Source organism: Arvicanthis niloticus, chromosome 8, assembly GCF_011762505.2.
Source record: "Arvicanthis niloticus isolate mArvNil1 chromosome 8, mArvNil1.pat.X, whole genome shotgun sequence".
Classification (NCBI taxonomy): domain Eukaryota; kingdom Metazoa; phylum Chordata; class Mammalia; order Rodentia; family Muridae; genus Arvicanthis; species Arvicanthis niloticus.
The window spans coordinates 1,306,270-1,324,377 of record NC_047665.1 but is presented as its reverse complement, the minus strand read 5'-3'; the positions used below and the strand labels follow the sequence as shown (position 1 = coordinate 1,324,377).

At 41.1% G+C, this 18,108-nt stretch overlaps 1 protein-coding gene across 4 annotated transcripts in view; it reads left to right on the top strand.

The window, feature by feature from the left end:
* Ercc6l2 (ERCC excision repair 6 like 2) overlaps nt 1-15,460 on the top strand; it is a 79,685-nt gene extending 64,225 nt beyond the window's left edge. For 2 of the 4 annotated variants that reach the window (XM_034510561.2, XM_034510562.2), the window contains exons 18-19: nt 9,436-9,617; nt 13,735-15,460. In XM_034510561.2, coding sequence (XP_034366452.1) covers nt 9,436-9,617; nt 13,735-14,704 — 1,152 coding nt within the window. In that variant the 3' untranslated portion in view covers nt 14,705-15,460. Of the gene's footprint in view, nt 1-9,435; nt 9,618-13,515; nt 13,708-13,734 lie in introns of those variants that run through there. The other 2 variants (XM_076938854.1, XR_013111991.1) reach the window with 2 other exon arrangements.
* The last annotated feature ends 2,648 nt before the right edge of the window (nt 15,461-18,108 follow it).

Below are 18,108 nucleotides of genomic sequence, written 5' to 3'. Positions count from 1 at the left end.
AGTGTGTGTGCTTTACCATGTATGCCTCCCCACCGTGTGTCTGTGTGTCTGTATATGTGTTACATGTACATGGGGCTTGAAGGAATCGATTTTTGCTTCTACCATGTGGGGTTTGGGAATTGAACTCAGATCATTAGGTTTGGTAACAAGCACCTCTGTCTATCTGCCAGCCAAGTTCTGTGAAGTTTCTTACTACAGAGTGGGTGTGGAGATGCACATCTTTATGGTGCCAACATTCCAGAGTCTCAAGCAGAATCGTAAGTTCAGTACCATCCTATGCTGCATGCTGACTCTTAGGCTAGCCTAGAACACACAAAAAGTGAGAGATCCTGTCATGAAACCCACACAAAATAAGGTTGCTTTAGATTGCAGCTATTGTACCTCCTGGGGGAAAGGAGCTAAAGTTGCCAACCTCAGTCCCCTCTTCCTCCCATAACATACTTGTGTTTTTAATCTGCTTATGTTTTCAGACCTGACTGTCAGTTTTAAACATATGCAGAAAATGTAGCTTCGGTATGTATTTGGGTTGGATCCTCTAACCAGTTAGTTTTTTTCCTAGACAATGGTTTAAGGTTCAGGAGTAGCTTTTAGCCTTAGGTTTTTGTTGAATACAGAGACCTACAGTATGATAACATTGCATAATTAATTTTAGTAGTTTTCACTGTTGCACAAAGATTGTTACACAGTTGTATCACTTTAGGTCCAGCTGCCATTTGCATGCATCTTCTTTCACTGTTCTATCTGTTCTGAAAGCTCTCCCAATTCCTTGCATTGCAAAGATAAGCGATTTATGCCTTTGTGTGTGCTTACAATTTGGCCCTTAACCAGAGAGATCTCTTTTTAAGTCTTTTGTTTGAACAGATGTGTAAACAAAACATTACTGCTTCAGACTTCACAGTTGAAGGCTTGATGAAAACAGAAACTGAAAGAACACTTGATTTGTATTCTTCATGGCATATTTGGTGTGATCAGGATGATGGAGTGGCAAGGCCACACATGATGGTGACCTTAGAGTATGCTTAGAACTATTTAGCCTTGGGAGCGAGCTGTAGGCCCCAGACTTTCCTGGCATAGGCAGGCCCTCCATTCATCTTAGAACCAGCATTCTGAGTTTAGCCTTCTACCATCATGACTTTCCACTGCCTTTGAAAATCTCCCTTTAGTTCCAGTTTGCCATTGCTGGTTAAACCTGACCACCTGGCTTTGAGGACATCAGTATGGCTGATACATCCACTTTTCTTGTGTGCTCTGAAAGTAAGCAACTCCATAGCCAGATCCATTGTTCATCTGCCTAGTCAAAGATATCAGTAGTTCCTGATACAGGAACTGCCACAGACAGGCTACCCTGCCTGTGCACCACTGTGAGCAGCCTTCCTCTGCAATGTGTAGGCTGAGGTGAGCTGGGGAGATACTGTGTACTGGTTATGAATGTGGTTCCAAAATTAGTTCCAAGAGAGATTATCTATAATACCTTCTCTGTAAAATAGAAACTAAAGGCTTGTCTTAGTTTGGATTTTATTGTTGTGAAGAGATACCATGACCACAGCAACTCTTACAAGAGAAAACATTTAATTGGGGCTGGCTTACAGTTCAGATGTTTAGTCCATTATTGTCATAATGTATAGGATAGTGGCATTCAGGCAGACACAGTGCTGGAAAGTTAACTGAGTGTTCTATATCTGGATCTGCAAGTAGCAAGAATAGAGAGGGTTACTGGGCCAGCTTGGGCTTCTGAAATCCCAAAGTCCAACCCCAGTAGACACTTCCTCAAACAAGGCCACACCTCCCAGTAGTACCCCTCCCTATAGACCTATGGCAGCCATTTTCATTCAAACCACAACAAGATTCTTCATGATTATCTTCAAAAGTTGGACTCATGGTGGCAAGCTTATATAACCACAAGGCCAAAGCAAAAGTACCCAAGTTCTAGGCCAGCTTGGATTTCATTAGTTCTAAGGCCTCCTGCAACTTCACTGAAAAACCTGTATTGTTTGTTTGTTTGTTTGTTTGTTTGTTTAAAAAGACAAGAATAAAACAGGCCAAAAAAAAAAAAACCAGTTCTTCACTCTCCTGGATTTTAAACTCTTGACCCATTTGTTACAGGATGTGGTTATGAGGGCCATTCCCTGTTAAGTTCTCATTTCTATGTAAGAGCCTTTCTTTAGCAGCTTACCTCCAAATTTATGTTTCATTTCAATTAATAATAAAAGGAGGTTTGTTTGTTTGTTTGTTTATAAATATTCTCTGAACTATACAGAGCTGTTTTCTAATATATACATTCCATACATGGCTGAATAAACAGAAAAAGCAAATGTCGTCATAGAGCTGTGAAGTAGGAGGACCTCTCAACCCTCTCATACTGAAAAGTCTGTAGCTTTTCTTTTTTTAGTTGAGTCTGGAATACAAAACTGTTGCTTGAATAAAAGTAAGGCCCCTTGACTTAGGTCTATTGCTTTGATTACAGATCATGTACTTTACTAAAGGAATAATGGCTAGTGAGAGAGCTTAGCAGGTAAAAGCCACCAACCCTGGAACCTTGTGATAGACAAAAAGAACTGACTCCAAAAGTTGTCCTTTGACCTCCACACACATGCTCTGGCATGTGAATACAAAATAAATAAATGGATGTAAAAATAACATTAGAAAGATAAAATCCAGATTATCCAAGGATTTTTTTTATTTCATATTGTTACAGGATCATAAATAACTTTCATGCTATCACCAATGTAAGCCTAAAACTATAGTAAGATGTGAGTTGTTCAGAATTATGGCTGATAAGACCTAGTATGGACTCATTTATTTTCTCAAGTTTTGCTTTGGAGATTTTCTGTGCTTTCCCCCCACCCCACCCCCACCCCTTTTTATCTTTCTAAGTGGAAAAGGGTTGATTTGCATTACCTTGAGTTTCAGATTTGCAGAGTGTACAAAGTACATAAGATTCAACTGGGCATGCTCTTATGTAATGTGAGAGAGAAGGGAGGGTACACAGTGAACACATCCCTACACACGTTCCTTCTTAGTTACTATCCTCACGTGTCTTTTATGATTTAAAAATCACAAGTCAGGAATATTTGCATTATCCAGCTTTAAATAGCAGTTTTATTTTTTTGAAGCCTATTTTATAGGTAAATCAGAAAAATCAAAAGTTGATTGATTGCTTTACCAAAGCTATTGCAATTTCCAAATTTAGTGTTTAATTGTTGGTAGATAGGAAGACTGGTTTGGCCAACCTACATTAGAACAATTGTCCTTTGTAGAAGTGTTTTATATAGACTAACTTTTATTTACTGAAGTTGAATTTGAATAGCAATTATTTTTGTAAAGACAACACCATATTTAAAGTTTTAGTGATATAAATAAGACTAGGGTCCACATAATTAGCTTAGCCTAGTGTTTACCTTTTGTCTTAATCTAAAATTCTAAAGGGATGGGAATTTTCCCACTTTTAACTGAGTGTTCTATGTAGACTCCCCATGCCCAGAGAAGGAAGAGATGTTACTTAGTACTTATTAATTCAAATTATTACTTTACTGTCCTGGTAAGTTTATTTTTATGAGTAACCTCCTGATTTTTATTTAGTACATCTTTTTATCAGATTTATTTAACTTTGTTTATATTGAGGAATGGTTGCTACATTTTTAAATTTGTGTAGTAAGTTTTATTTTTTAACAAAGACTCTCAAAGTTAGATTTGATTTTTTTTTAATGTAGATAATATAGTGAACATACCTAACAGAGCTGCATAGTTTACCAAGTGACTGGCTGTTGGAAGTGTGATGTTTTCTAAAGTAAGAGTTTACCAGAAATTCTCCTACTTGGTGAGCAGTAGATAAGGGTCTTACTTTCATAACGCCTTTCTTATTTTTACTATCATACTTAGAACTCAGAATTTATGTGGAGTGGCAGCTTCCAAACCATCAGTATGTTAGTACCTTCACCTTGAGAAAGTACTTTAGTAATGAAATATTTTTATTAATTTTTCTTTTGAGATGATTTAATTTTCTTTTGATACAAGGTTTTGTTGCATAGCTCAGGCTAGCCTCAGATTCACAACCCTCCTACCTCTACTCCTGAGTGCTGGAACTACCACCATGCCCAGCTTTAAGATTAATCATCTTCCTCTTCTTCCTCCTCATCTTCTTCCTCTTCTTCCTCCTCTACCACCTCCTCTTCCTCTTCTTCCTTCTCATCCTCTCCTCTTCCTTTTCCTCCTTCTCTTCATCATCATCATCAGTTCATGTGTATGAGTGTTTTCCATGCATGTCTGGTGCACACAGAGGTCAGAAGATGGTATTAAATCTCCTAGAACTGGAGTTATGGATGGTTGTGAGCCACCTCAGGCCCCCGCTACTCTTCAAGAGCAGCATGTACTCTTGTCTACTGAGCCATCTCTCCAGTCCCCTATTCTTGATATTTTTAAGCAGCTGCATTAGTTACTTTTATTGTCACTGTGACAAAATACATGACAGAAGCAACTTAAGACAGATTTTGGCTCAGAGCTTCAGTTGTCATGGTGGGAAGGCATGTCAGAGTTCGTGGCAGCAGAAGCGTGTGGCAGGTCAGGAAGGGGGGTGGGGATCAAAAGCAGGGCCAAGCTGTAACCCTTAAGGCAAGCCCTAATACTCTATGTCAGCAAAGCCTACATTCCAAAGGTTCCACAGCTTCCTCAGACAGTGTCACCAGCTGGGGACCAAATGTTCAAACACATATATGCCTGTAGGAGCATTTCATATATAAACTGCAAAAAAAAAAAAAAAAAAAAAAAAATTGGAGAAAATATTAGAGATGCCAGGTTTGTGTCTGTAATTGTAGCATACAGGAGACAGGCAAGGAAATAGGAACTTAAGACTAATATGGGACTTCTATGAGTCCCTTGAGTTCAAGGCCAACCTGGGCAAATACTGAAACAATGTCTCAATCAATTCACTAATCAGTAGAAAGGGGAATATTTATGGCCGTGCAGAAACAGGCTTTTGCTTTCTTCCTTCACCTTTTAATTGCAAAGTTTTCCATCCAGTTTTAACACAGTGATCCAGTTGTTTGCCTGCTCTCCCAGAGAAGAAGAGTGCTTTTAGCTCGCCTCTTCTCTGTCTCTATAATGTTAAACTATATAAATGGAGCTGTATAAACCAGCAGTTCATAATTCTTTCTGCTTACATATACTTTAAGATAATGATAAAACATCTTAGGCTCTTCTGTCTGAGAAATGTGTGAATGCTCACATACACACCTTGCAAATGGAGCTTCAAAAGGCTCAAGAGTACCTTTCTCTGTGGTCCCAGAACCTTCATAGGATCAGTGTGGACACTGGCAAAGGACCGTTAGTAAGAAAAAGTCCCCTAATCTCTAAGATTCCTGCCAGGGCCAGACTCTGGAGCTCATTAATGTTACCCTACCTGCTGACAGAATTAAGGTTGTAGGTGCAGTTCAGGTTGAATCAAGCTTACCTTGTTGAATTAACTAGATGGATACCATTAAGGATACCAGCTAACTGACAAGAATCCTTTGCTGTAAGTATCTGGCTGGGCTTAGTATATTCATATTCATTCTCACAAGAAGAATCTTCCCTGGCTGTACTCATAGCATGCTGTGACCCTGAAAGAAGTGTTAGAGGAAGACAAGGACTGTGGTCTGCCTCTGGGAGTTAGGAAAGTATGGAAATGAATTGTCCCATAGAGCCTCAGAAAAGGAACATAACTCTGCCAGCACTTTGATTTTAGCCCAGTGAGACCCGTGTCAGACACACCTACAGAAATGTAAGGTCAGAAGTTTACATTGTTTCAAGCCAGTAATACCATGGTAACTTGTTAAACAGCAATCAGAATATAATTCACTACCTTCTTTTCATACTTATAATTTAGTATAACTGTGACAGCACATAGATTCTTGAAATCTTAATACAGTCAGGCTAAATACGAATTTATGTTCTACAACCTAATTTCAATAAAATGGTAAGTTTATCTACTAAGTAGCAATCTGAAATGATACCTTTTTAAACATAATAAAAAATAGGCTGTAGAATTCATATGAAGGAAAATGATTTTTCTCCTTTTAAGAATCTTGTTTTAAATTGTGGAATATGTCACAAAAGTCTAATGACCCATATGTCCAGCATCTGTGTTTGCAAAGGCTGAATTCCTGAAGGATTTATAAAACTGGTTCTTTAGATGTGTATAAAATGTGAGCTTTGAAATGTCAGAAAGAGCAATTGCATAAACAAGTAAAAAGAGCCATTGCCAGGCTCCATCTCCATGGCTTCAAAAGTCACACTGTAAGAGGAAGGAGAGGTCTTGGTTGGCTCAGTTGCTCTTTCTACTTATTCTCTTTATACTCATAGTAACATTCTCATCTCTTAAAATAATGAATATTCATTCTAGAGATCAGAAGTTGTCAGTAACTTGTAGCCCTCATCTTGTTTCTAATGGAAATAAATACGTAACATCTCTTTTGGATTTATCTTAAAGATCAGTATTTTCTTCTCTTTATTGATATTTTCAGACAATTTAAAAACCTGATGTTAAAAAACCTGATGACCTTAGCAGAGCAGCTTTCAGCATTACTGACTGCTGTCAGCTATCTGCCTAGCACTGCTTGTCCATGTGCATCATTACTGCTTCTGAGGCATCTGTTTATCTTCATTAGAAATGGTTTGTATACAGTTACTTGAAGGAGTTGGGAGGGGTGTGAATGTAAGTTAAGTTATATACATTAAACAAGAAAAAGAAGGGGTTAAATATACACAGCTTCTAAATGGTCTTCTATGTCTGGAAGTTTTAGCCTCTCAAGGAGCTGGGAGTACAGGCCCATACTAAAGGGCCTGGCTTCAGCAATCATCAGCTGTCATTGGACTGGTGTGTGATTTTAGGTGGTGCTGCCTTGTGTGCATGCTGAAGACCTTGCCCTATTCTGTAGAAACATTACTTACATTACTTACATTTGCTGATTCTTTTTTACTCTCTCTCCCTCCAGTAGGTTTTAGAATGTTTCCTCATTTATTTTCATTTTTCCTAGTAAAGTTCCTCTCTCCTTTTTTTAATTGGAAGTTTTCTTTAAGTTTTTGCCCTTTGGTTGCATTATCTCCCATTTTCTCTATTCTTTCCTTGAATTTCAAGGTATGTTTTCTGTCTCTTCTCCCTTCAATACCTGTACTACATTCTAAGTCACTTCATTCTCCTAGTTTATCAACTATCATTGCAGATCTGTTTATCGGCTGTTTAACCCATATATTCTTTCTATTTTGTTTTAAAATTTTTCTTAAAGTTTGTATTTGATCTGTCTCAAGTGTGCTTATACAATGCCTTGCTGGGTTTGTTTGTTTGTTTGTTTGTCTTGGTTGGTTGTTTAATCTTTCCAGCTAAGTTCTTCTAAAGTGTCCCTCAGGTCATTCTATTCATTGTCATCCTGCAATAGAGCTCTCATATTGGCTGCACCTGTGGCTTAGCAGTGATGGGGTTTTAGTGTTCTATTAGTTTCTGAATTCTTTTCCCCACCAAATCACAAACCTTCCTATTCTGTTCTGGTATTTGCACCTCATCGGACTCTGGTTTTCAATGGTTCTTGGCCAGTTTTTTATGTGATTTTTCAGCATAGCTTTTCTTACAACTCAGGATATACAAAATCAGATTTTCCAGTTGCCACCCACTGGCCATTCGGTTTTGTCTCTAATCATTCTTTCTGTCTAGAGTAAGAAGGTAGCCCCTGCCTCCATTCTGTATACCTGTTTAGGCTTGTCCAGCTTTAAAATTTTAAGTCAGCAGTCCTTCTTGTGGGGAGGGGAGTGCTGGGTATGGAATCTAAGGCCTTGCATGTTTGGGGCCAGCATGTTACTACTGTGCTACGTCTTCAGCGTTGCGTCTCTGCTATGTGTATATTTTTCATGTGGGAGTGGGCATATGTGCCCATAAGTGTCTTGTCATCCTGGGGACAGTGAGCCTTAGGATCTTACTGCTTCCTCCCCAGCATCAGGATTGCAAGTGTGTACCACAGCACCCAGCTTTGATGAGTTCTGTGCATCACACTTGGATCTTCTATTATTAGTAGAAGTATTAATACTTTTTATTTAGTTAAGATACATTTGTACATATGTGCTAGTGCCACAGTGGTCAGAGGGTAATTTTCAGAAATTGGTTCTCTTCATCCACAAGTGGTTTCTGGGAATCAAAATTAGGTCATCAGACTTTACAACAAGTACCTCACCCCTCCAAGCTGTCTAGCCAGCCTCTAGTACAGATCTCTGTCTTTGTGCAGTAAACATTTTGCCAATGAAGTTGTCTTCCCAGCCTGTTTCTTTGCTTTTTCATTCCAGGGCATTAAATCATGTCCATACCCCAGCTAGCTCCATTGTAGGTCCTCAAGCAGGGTTCTAGAGTACTAACCTGTGGCTGCTGGGCTCACACTCATTGCTCTGTCATTTCTTTGGTTTTGAACCTAGAAGGCTTGATTTTTCTCACTTTTAAACTTAAATATGTTTTTGTTGTTGTAAATTTGTATCTATTATTTTTATTTTTTGAATGGAATAGAACTTTCCACTTGGTCACACATTGAGATTAGACGCACACAACATTTTTTTCCTTACCCACTATTTTATGTCACTACACAAACAAACAGCTGTAAAATTATTGTAAAGTAAGTTTGGTTTTCTTTATAACTTACAAACTGTAGACAGTGTTTTAAAATATTGAATATTCGTTAGCCTAACACAGGTTGACAAGTAGGACTTTAAAAACTAGTTTTTCTTTTTGTTACATAACAGTTTATTTTTCTAGTTTATGTGCTTGTATAAAATTAAACATAAATTGCATCATAATTTTTAGAAAAGCAAAATTTTAAAAACTAGGTGAACTATTTTTGTTTTTATTTTTAAATATTTATTTATAGTGCATGCGTGTGTGCTATAACATACATATCCAGGTCAGAGGACAGGTCTTTGGTGTTGGTCCTCTCCTGCCTTGTGGGATCTACTTATAGGGCCTTATACAAGAATCTCTGCCTACTGAGCTGTCTCTTTAGTCCTGTCTCACTTGTTGAAATTGGGTTTCAGGCAGCTCATGTTGACCTAGTAGCCCTGTGTTGTTCAGAATAACCTTCAGTGCCTGATCTACCTACCTCTACCTCTAAATTGCTGAGATTATAGGTCTACACAACCACATCTGGCCTAAACAGACCAGTTCTGAGCCTCATTCATTTAATCATTGGTTATTCTCCTTAGGGTAGTAGCGATCAACCTGTGTGTCAATACACCTATAGCCTTGACAGTAGACAGTACCACATTTTTCTGTCCTTTTAATGGTGTTAACTAACATCCTCCAATAGTTGCTTCAGTTGGATAATGTGATCTGCTTCACTATAAAAAGTGCCTGGGAAATAAGTGTAGCATTCTTTGTCATATCAACCCAAAACTGTTTTCAGGCTTAGGTTGTACTTGCTTTTTTTTCAGACATACAAAAATAAAGTGAACGCAAACATAGTGACACCTACAGAGGAAGATCAACCACCAAGTGATGGAGGCATTTCCTCTCCTCTGTTCATATCCCACCCTGTAATCCAGAAAAAGAAAGATGTCTACCGTACAAACCATACTACCTTCATCATCGGAGAAACACCAAAAGGTATCCGCAGGTATGTTTTTCTGTGGCTAGACCGCAGGCCAATTCTCAAAAGAAATACTGATTCATAATAAGATACGTAATGTATAATTATACCTTGCATTCTAACTTCAGAAAATGGGAACTTTTATATTTAAAAAAATAAAAGCAAATGCTTTTGAGTCAGGATCTCACTAAATAGCTCAGACTGGCCTGGAATTTGCTGGAATAGTTCAGGCTGGTATTATGAATCTCCTGCCATAACTCCTAAGTTCTGGGATCACAGAGATGTAGAAGTAGAGACAAACATGGGATTCAGGCAGTCCTCAGGGGTCAGGTGAAGAAATGAGTGAGCCAGTGAGATCTCCACACACCATTAATGTTACCAAGAATGGTGTCAAGAGTCAGTGGGTGGGGTGTTGCAGCCAGTCTGGTTCTCATGACCTCTATGGACAGTGGACATGATACCTGCTCTTGCTTACAGTTGGTTCCTGAGCTGCCTGGAAAAGGAGTAGCAAGCCCCACCGTAACCCATAGAGCTGGCATGAGGCAGCCCCTTACCTGCCTGGCAGGCTTGCCTGGCAACAGCGTTTTCTGCAGGGTATGCTTTTTTTTATTGTTGTCAGTGATTCTTCTAGAAGACTGACTACATTTCCCCAGTCTTTAAAGAATCATGGGTCTTGGTCCCTATAGTGGTGTCTGTTCAAAAGGAAGCAGATATATGAGTGATTTCTTCTTGCTTACTTTCACTGTTTTCTCTACCCAACCCAGAGAGGAAATTTTTCACGCTAGAGAAAAGTAAAGAGTAGTATTAGAAATCCAGGACACTAATTAGAGTGCCTGGACACCCCACCCCTTCCTGCTGCCGTGATAGTCAGTCACATTTGAGGCTGTACCTTTTATTAGCTGAGTGATAAACTTCTAGGGCTTTCGGCACATCCAGACTCAGAAAGTAAGGTAGTGACATGGTGGTGTCAGACACAGTCCAGCTCCTTCCCATGTGGAAAAGTGCTTTGAAATTTTGTCATCATGACTTCTGATAGATACACTAATGGATTCCTAACTTGGTTTTTCTTTTCACTTTTTTTAAAGCTACTCTACTAAGTTTTTTTGTTCTCATAAAAGTGATTAGCTTATGTTTCTGTTATACTTTGCATTTCCCAGAATTAGGAAAATTAGTGAGAAGGCCAAAAATCATTCTATAAGGAACAGCCATAGGCTCCTTGGGTTAAGTAGTGTTAAAACATCACTCCTCGGGCTGGAGAGATGGCTCAGCGGTTAAGAGCACTGACTGCTCTTCCAGAGGTCCTGAGTTCAATTCCCAGCAACCACATGGTGGCTCACAACCATCTGTAATGGGATCTGATGCCCTTTTCTGGTGTGTCTGAAGAAAGCAATGGTGTACTCAAATACATTAAATAAATAAATAAATAAATAAATAAATATTAAAAAAAAAAAATCACTCCTCCCAGGGGTGACCTGCCCCAGGATCACAGGTGAGGTTATGTGTTGTCTTAGCACAGAAGAAATAAAATTACTTTGGCCGAGACATCACCAAGTCTTGGATACATTAAAGACATTACCTAATACCCCACTGGTTACTAACTCTTTGTAAATGAGTACAAACACTTACTGGGTCCTAGAAATGGATTTGGTGATGACTAAGGGCAGAATAGTAACTTCATTTGACATGACAGTGGAACCATTTAAGAACATGCTTGTTTTCCAACAAGAACATTGGCAGTTTCCAGGATAGAAATTGGGGGAGGGGAGCATTACTGGTGGAATGAACTACATTGTTGTAGGTGGTATGGCTGTTGATCAGGGGTGGAACATATGACAAGACATGAATGAGCTCCAGAAACCATGGCATACCTCTCAGCCACAGAAGAATGTGGGTGCTCGTCTTTGGCTGCATGACAACCACAAGAGACTGTTACCTGGCAGTGGAGGCAGAGACAAGTGAACAAGAAATCACAAAAGGAAGTAGTGTTAAAGCTCCTACAAACATACATTTAAAAAAACATTGTTTTACACTAAAAATGTTATATGTAGAAGAAAATTCAGCCTTAAAACCTACCAATGGAGACCCATGATTGCTGGCCAGTTCTGTTTTTTCACCTGTTCTGGTGTGTTCTAGGTCCCATGAGAACTAGTTCTTGAATGGTTCTTGGCTCATCCTTACCTGACAGGTTGAAGTGACAGCAGAGAACCTCTCCCTACTCTCCCTGCCTACCAGCAAATACTTCAGCACCCACTGTGAGCACCTGTAGAGCTGAATTTACCCTTCATCACGAGACTACGAGATTGTATTGCTTTGACTGCTTTAGCCGACAGAACTCCATAAGGCAGGAGACTGGGGCTGTCTTGCTGTTGTGTAGTTTGTACAGTAGTGCTTGGACACAACAGGACTCTGTAAAAACTGGTCGACCTGTTGTGTACAGTGAGTGGGGCCCTTACCATGTACTGCAGCACTGGCTTCAGTTTTTATCTAAAGACACATCTATAGACACTGAACTCTCACTACTTAAAGCCCAAACACAGCATCAGCAAATATATATATATTTTTTTTCATGGTTTTTAGTGGGGATGGGGATAAGACAGGATCTGGTGATGCCCATACTGGCCTCAAACATACCATATAGCTGAGGATGATTAAGAATCAATCCTTCTGCCTTCACATTCAGAGTGTTGGAATCACAAGCATGTTCTACCAAGCCTGGCTCAAAACTGGGGCTTTAAAAATACCATTGTGCTATTTTTAAAGTTCTCTTTTTCTCTCACCCTAGGAAAACTTAACCCTCAGGGATTTCATGCTCTTCCATGACCTCTCATTAATCCTGTAGGTCCTTTTGCCAATACTCTCACATTGGACTTCAGTGTGGTTTAGGGAGTAGGCACAATTCAAACTTCAAATCCTTCCCTGTGCAGAGCAGCAGTCTGTGACTCAAGGAACCTAAATTTTCTACCTCCACTTTACCAGGGTTCCAGAAGGCCCACTTGTGTGTGTGCATACTGAAGTGTTTGTTAGTATCTTATAGGACAGCAATTCACTTCAAATAACACCTCACTCTTTTTGCTTATTTGCTTTCTTTGCTTTTGAAACAGGGTCATCCTACATAACCCACACTGTCTCAACTTTCCGTCCTCTTGCCTCTTGAGGACCAGGCTGGCCGTTGTGCACTACCATGCTTAGAAAGTAGTATCTGGCTTCCAACATTAGCCATCTGCACTAAAGGTGAATCAGTAGGGAAAAGAACTACACTTACACAGCTTTTTCTCTCTTTTTGTTTTTTGTTTTGTTTTGTTTTAAGATTTACTTATTTCATGTATGTGAATACACTGTTTCTGTCTTCAGACACACAGAAAAGGGCATTGGATCCCATCACAGATGACTGTGAGCCACCATGTGGGTGCTGGGAATTGAACTCAGGACCTCTGAAAGAGCAGTCAGTGCTCTTAACCACTGAGTCATCTCTCCAGCCCAAGAACTTTCTTTTAAGCTCAACAAAATGTCATGAAACTCTATACTGTGAAAGAAAGGGAAGGGGAATTTTACTTTTTCTAGAATTTTCCATTTACCAAAGCCATTCTTTAACAATATTATTCTATAGGACTTGATTGCTATATAGATTCTCAAATACAGATTGTATAAATGATGATTCTCATGTTAGTCATAAATTGGCTGACTGGAAGAGTAGCCTGCTGGGCTCTCATGATTCCCAGGAAATATATAATAGTATAAATCAGAGTTACCTAAAAAGCTGATGATTTAATGAGCTAAAAGACTATTTCTGGTAGCATTGGGGAAGAAGCTTATTCTCCTAGGACGGAGCTAAGCTGATGTTCCAGAGGGACGAGGCACATTGCTTTACCTTTGTGTGTCCTGTCACGGCTAATGAGCACATTAAATATTCTTAACTTCATTACAGTGAGTGCAGGCACATGTGCCACAAAGCGGTGTGTGGAGGCCAGAGGACAGCTGTGTGGAGTTCACCCACTTTCCTCCATTACTTAGGCTCCAGGAACTGAATGCAGCTCTTCACTTATACCTGTTGAGCCATCTCAACAGCTTCCTGATGAACTCTTTAAAAATAAAATGTAAATTTTAATTAAAAAATGACCACTGGCTTTATCTGTCCTATCTTTAGAAAGCAGTTTGAAGAAATGGCCTCTTATTATAAGCTGTCTGTAAAGGAGTTTGCTGAACAAGTTACTAGTGCCACATCTGAAGAGCGACAGAGAATGCTCAGAGACTTCTACAGTCTTCAACACCCAGAGGTAAAGGAGTTCTTCATAGATTCTGCTGCAAAGTTGATGAAATCTGTCCACAAGAAAGAAGAGAGGGTGAGGAATAAATCTAAAGGAAAAGAATCTCTTTTAAAAGAAAGGCCCTCAGATGGTAGTACTTTATCATGTAATGATTCCACCAACAAAATGTCTCAAGTTTACAACCCAAAAATATGTGAAGGGAAATCAGTCAGATTTCAGAATCATGGTTCCCATAGAGAAGACACATTTTCTAGTGATGCAGAGATTAAGAAATCACCTGTCAGCTTTACTCAAGAAATTCATAGTGAGAGAAAGGACCACACATCCAAGGATACCATGGCACTCTTTTGTCCAAACAGCAAGTCTGAAGCCCTGGAGACAGAGCTAGAAAATTCCCCAGGACATCAGTGGGACCTCACAGGAGCATCCAGTTCAGGAAACAGACCACTTTTCAAGTTGAGAAACAAAGGGGTAGAAAACCCAGTGTCAGAAAACACTCCTGTGGAAGTCTTACTTGGTGACACCTCTATTCTTAATGACCTCTTTAAAAGCCATGGGGAAGATTCCACACAGCTGCCAAAGAACGTTCTTTCAGGACCTGTGGCAAAAGCAAAGCAGAGACCAAAAGATTTCTGGGACATCTTGAATGAGCAGAATGATGACAGTCTCAGCAAGCTTACTGACTTGGCAGTGATTGAGACACTGTGTACCAGAGCACCTCGAAGCACAGCCTCCAGAGGGAAAGATGAGCTAGAAGCTTCCCTTTGGAAAGCAAACGAGAAGTTTTTGTGGAAGACATTTAGCTCAGATGTTGATGATGAAAGCATAAGCAATATGGAGAAAGAGTAGGACTAAGTTAAGTATTGATGAGCTGCCGCTGCCCTGGCTATGTATGTTCACGTATGGGTCACGCTGGACACTAGTTTGCAAACTTGTGTATTAAATTATTGCTTTAGTGTCATCCTAACAGCCTAGCATGTTATCATGGGTTCTTTCCCTAATATCTGTTTTAATGATTAACGCCCAGTTTATGCAGTGCTGGTGATCAAACCCAGGACTTCATACAAACCAGCAAGCACTCTTGTGTCATATTGTAACTTGTCATAATATAACTATTATTAATTGGGTATCTTCCCTCCTGTGTGATTCTATAGCCTTACATGAGTGACTTTCCCTGTATGTGCCCATTTATTAGGTGAAAGGTAACAAGATGGAACCAGACCAGCACATACAGCCTTCCACTTTTAAATTCCATAATACCCCAGAGTCAAGTGGCAGCCACTGCACTCTCCTCACTGGCGTTGGGAACTTACTGTTTCCCTTCTTCCTTGGAATTGTGCTCTATTACTATTAAATTATTTTAGATAAAAGTTAAAATTAGGACTCAATAATTAGGAGTCAATATATGGTATTATGTTTAAAATGCTAATTTTTATAACCAGAGTGCTGTGATGCTAAAGAAATGGGGTTTTTACTTTTGGCCAGGATACCAATGCCTTAACTTTTCACATTACTATGATTTAGTAAATACAAATAAAGATTTATAGCCTAATTTTGTATTTCTTAAGTAAAAGTAAATGAATAAACACTTGATTTTAATTTAAACCTCTTTCATTGACTTTAATATATGTGGTTTACATACTCTGTATTTATTTAGTACCCTTTTCTCAGCTTCTCTGGTCTGTGATAGGTACAGCCGTGTAGGTGACAGTGTGTAAGTGAAAGCTATAGATAAAGGCAAGGAGGCCCTATCTGTAAGAGTTTGATGTCTGTATAGCTCCTGGCATTGAAACTGGCACATTGAAGTGTCAGGCTGGCACCTGTTCACATTCAGCTGAGCTTACAGGACTGATGTAGGAGCTATCCATTCAGAAGGAACAGGATCTCCAGATATCTATCTCTATCTCTCTCTCTCTCTCTCTCTCTCTCTCTCTCTCTCTCTCTCTCTCTCTCTCTCTCTCTCTCTCTGTGTGTGTGTGTGTGTTTCTCTCATCACACACACACACACACTGGAGTATTTTATTACTTTCTTTGTTCTGTTACGATAAGAACCTCATGAACCTGTTACCATACTGGAACAGTATTTGAGGTAACTTGAATTTGTGTACCAGAGCCATGGTCGCTCACACTTTGCTGCAGGGCATATAGGAGAAGGGAGCTGTGTTTGCATGGGCAGAAATCAACCCTGGTGAAGCACTCCCGCTGACGAAAGCAAGAAGAAATAGGCTTCCAAGGGCTTCTTCTCCACTCCCCCGGGAGCAGGAAGGAGCCTTTTAGTAGGGAACCAGTCTTTGGATTAGTCAAACTAAGAACTGTTGACAGTTTAACCTCTTGGATATTTGGTGCCCCCAGGTTGTTAGGTAAGTCAGAATCGTCCAGGGATTGGTTTGCCACTCTGTAGGCGGCTGACCTTCCAAGGCTAGGCAAGGTACAACTGGGCTTTTCCTTTTCCGCCTGCAACAAGATGGACCACAGCCAAATGAGCTTGGCCGTACTCTGCGGACAAACTGAAGACACTGTGAGCCCCAAATGAGGACTTCTGTGTACTTCCGGTGGCTGGCAACTTCCAGAAAGGAGCCACAAAGCCTAAGCTGGGTCCTAGCTCTGCTCTCTCTCCCCCTTGGCAGGACAGAGAATCTGCCCTAAAGGAGAAGAAAGGCTAATGGAATTATGCTCTGGCAGTAGCAGTGGAAAACTCCTGAGCTGAAGCCAGTGGGGGGCGCGTTATCTGCCACCCGCCACAAGCCAGGCGGCTTCCCGCATCCCTCACAGCGTGAAGCTGTGGGTGGTCCAGCTTTGGAGGTGCAGGAGCTTGAAGAGTGCAAGCCCTAAAGCAGGGGGACGCTGCACATCAGCCATCCTGCGGAGACCCTATAGTATCCTGGCAGGAGGAGGGTGGGGATGGTCGCCTAGTGCGGGTGGTCGGTAGAGAGTCCAAGCGGATATATGGACAGTCAATAAGCGGGAGCAGGTGGGGACCCCGCGAGGCACACAGCATGGCACAGTTGACTGGGCGAGTGGACCTCAGGCTTAGAGGTCCTGAATCCTGCTGGCCGGAGGCGGGGTTTCTGCTGTCTAAATCACTTTCAACTGATCCCCAAAGCTCAGTCTTGGGAAGCTGCCAGGCGAAGGCGTCCCCCTTCCCACAAGCACCTAGACAGAGCTGCAAAGCAGAGCTAGGAAGGAAGTGGGAAACTGGCAGGGTGGAACTCCTGGCCGGTTCCAGGCGCAGTGTTAGCGAGGGCCCTGGGGACTCAGCCAGGCAAGCCTAGCAAATACACAGCAGGCTGGCCCAGGAGGAAATCCGACTTAGCACCTTGGCGAATCCACCTAAGATTCCCCGGCCAGCTGCCCCGGAAGTGGCCCCCCACGTCCAGAAGCACTCCCCAAGCCGGTGCACGCCTTGCCCTTGCGCTTGTTGGACCTGCTGGCTGGGCTTCCAACCCTTGGCCACACACCCTCTAGGACAGGCCCTGCGGTTGCCTTCCCTGCCCTCCCACCTTCAAGCTTCCCTCAAAGCCAGCACCTTCTGCCAAGCCTCCATTCCCAACCTGTTATCACGTCCTGGAGAGAATGTCTCTGAAATATTTCCTGAATCCCACTGCCAAGAGCCTGAGTTTCTGTCCCTCCACCTCCCATCTGGATGCCTGCAGACTTCTCCCCGGGTTCCCAGGCTTCGGCCTCCTCCTTCTCTAATCCATTTTCCACACTGCATCCCCAAAGCCTGTTGAAGCATAGGGACCTACGTTGTAGTAAACCTCTCATTTCCTCTGTTAGGGAGGGTAAAGGGGATTGGGCTGGGGAATAACTACATCAGTTCACATTTATTGAACATTTACTTTGTCGTTTGTTTAACATTTCAAGTGCTTTTCACGTTTAATCTTCCCTGGAGCTCTCCTGGGCAGGTGTTATTTGTTTTACTGAGGAAGAAATTTGGGCATAGAAGCCACACAGCCCTATATTGACAGTAGCTGCTCCAATTCTGTGTCTCTTCTACCTGGGAATCTCCCAGAAGCCCAACTGTCCTGAGTGCAAGGCCCTGCAGCAGTAAGCTGTTCCTGGGAGCAGATGAACACTAGGTTGTAGTTAGTAAGTAGACCAGGCTGTTAAAGTCAGACTAGCACAGCCCTCCACATTTGGCTTCTGAACAATGGAGTGTCCCTCCCTCCCCTAGCCATTACATTATTCTTGACTACCATTGTCCATGAGATACCCCAAGTCTAAGACAGACTGAGGCACTCTGCTGTCCCTCC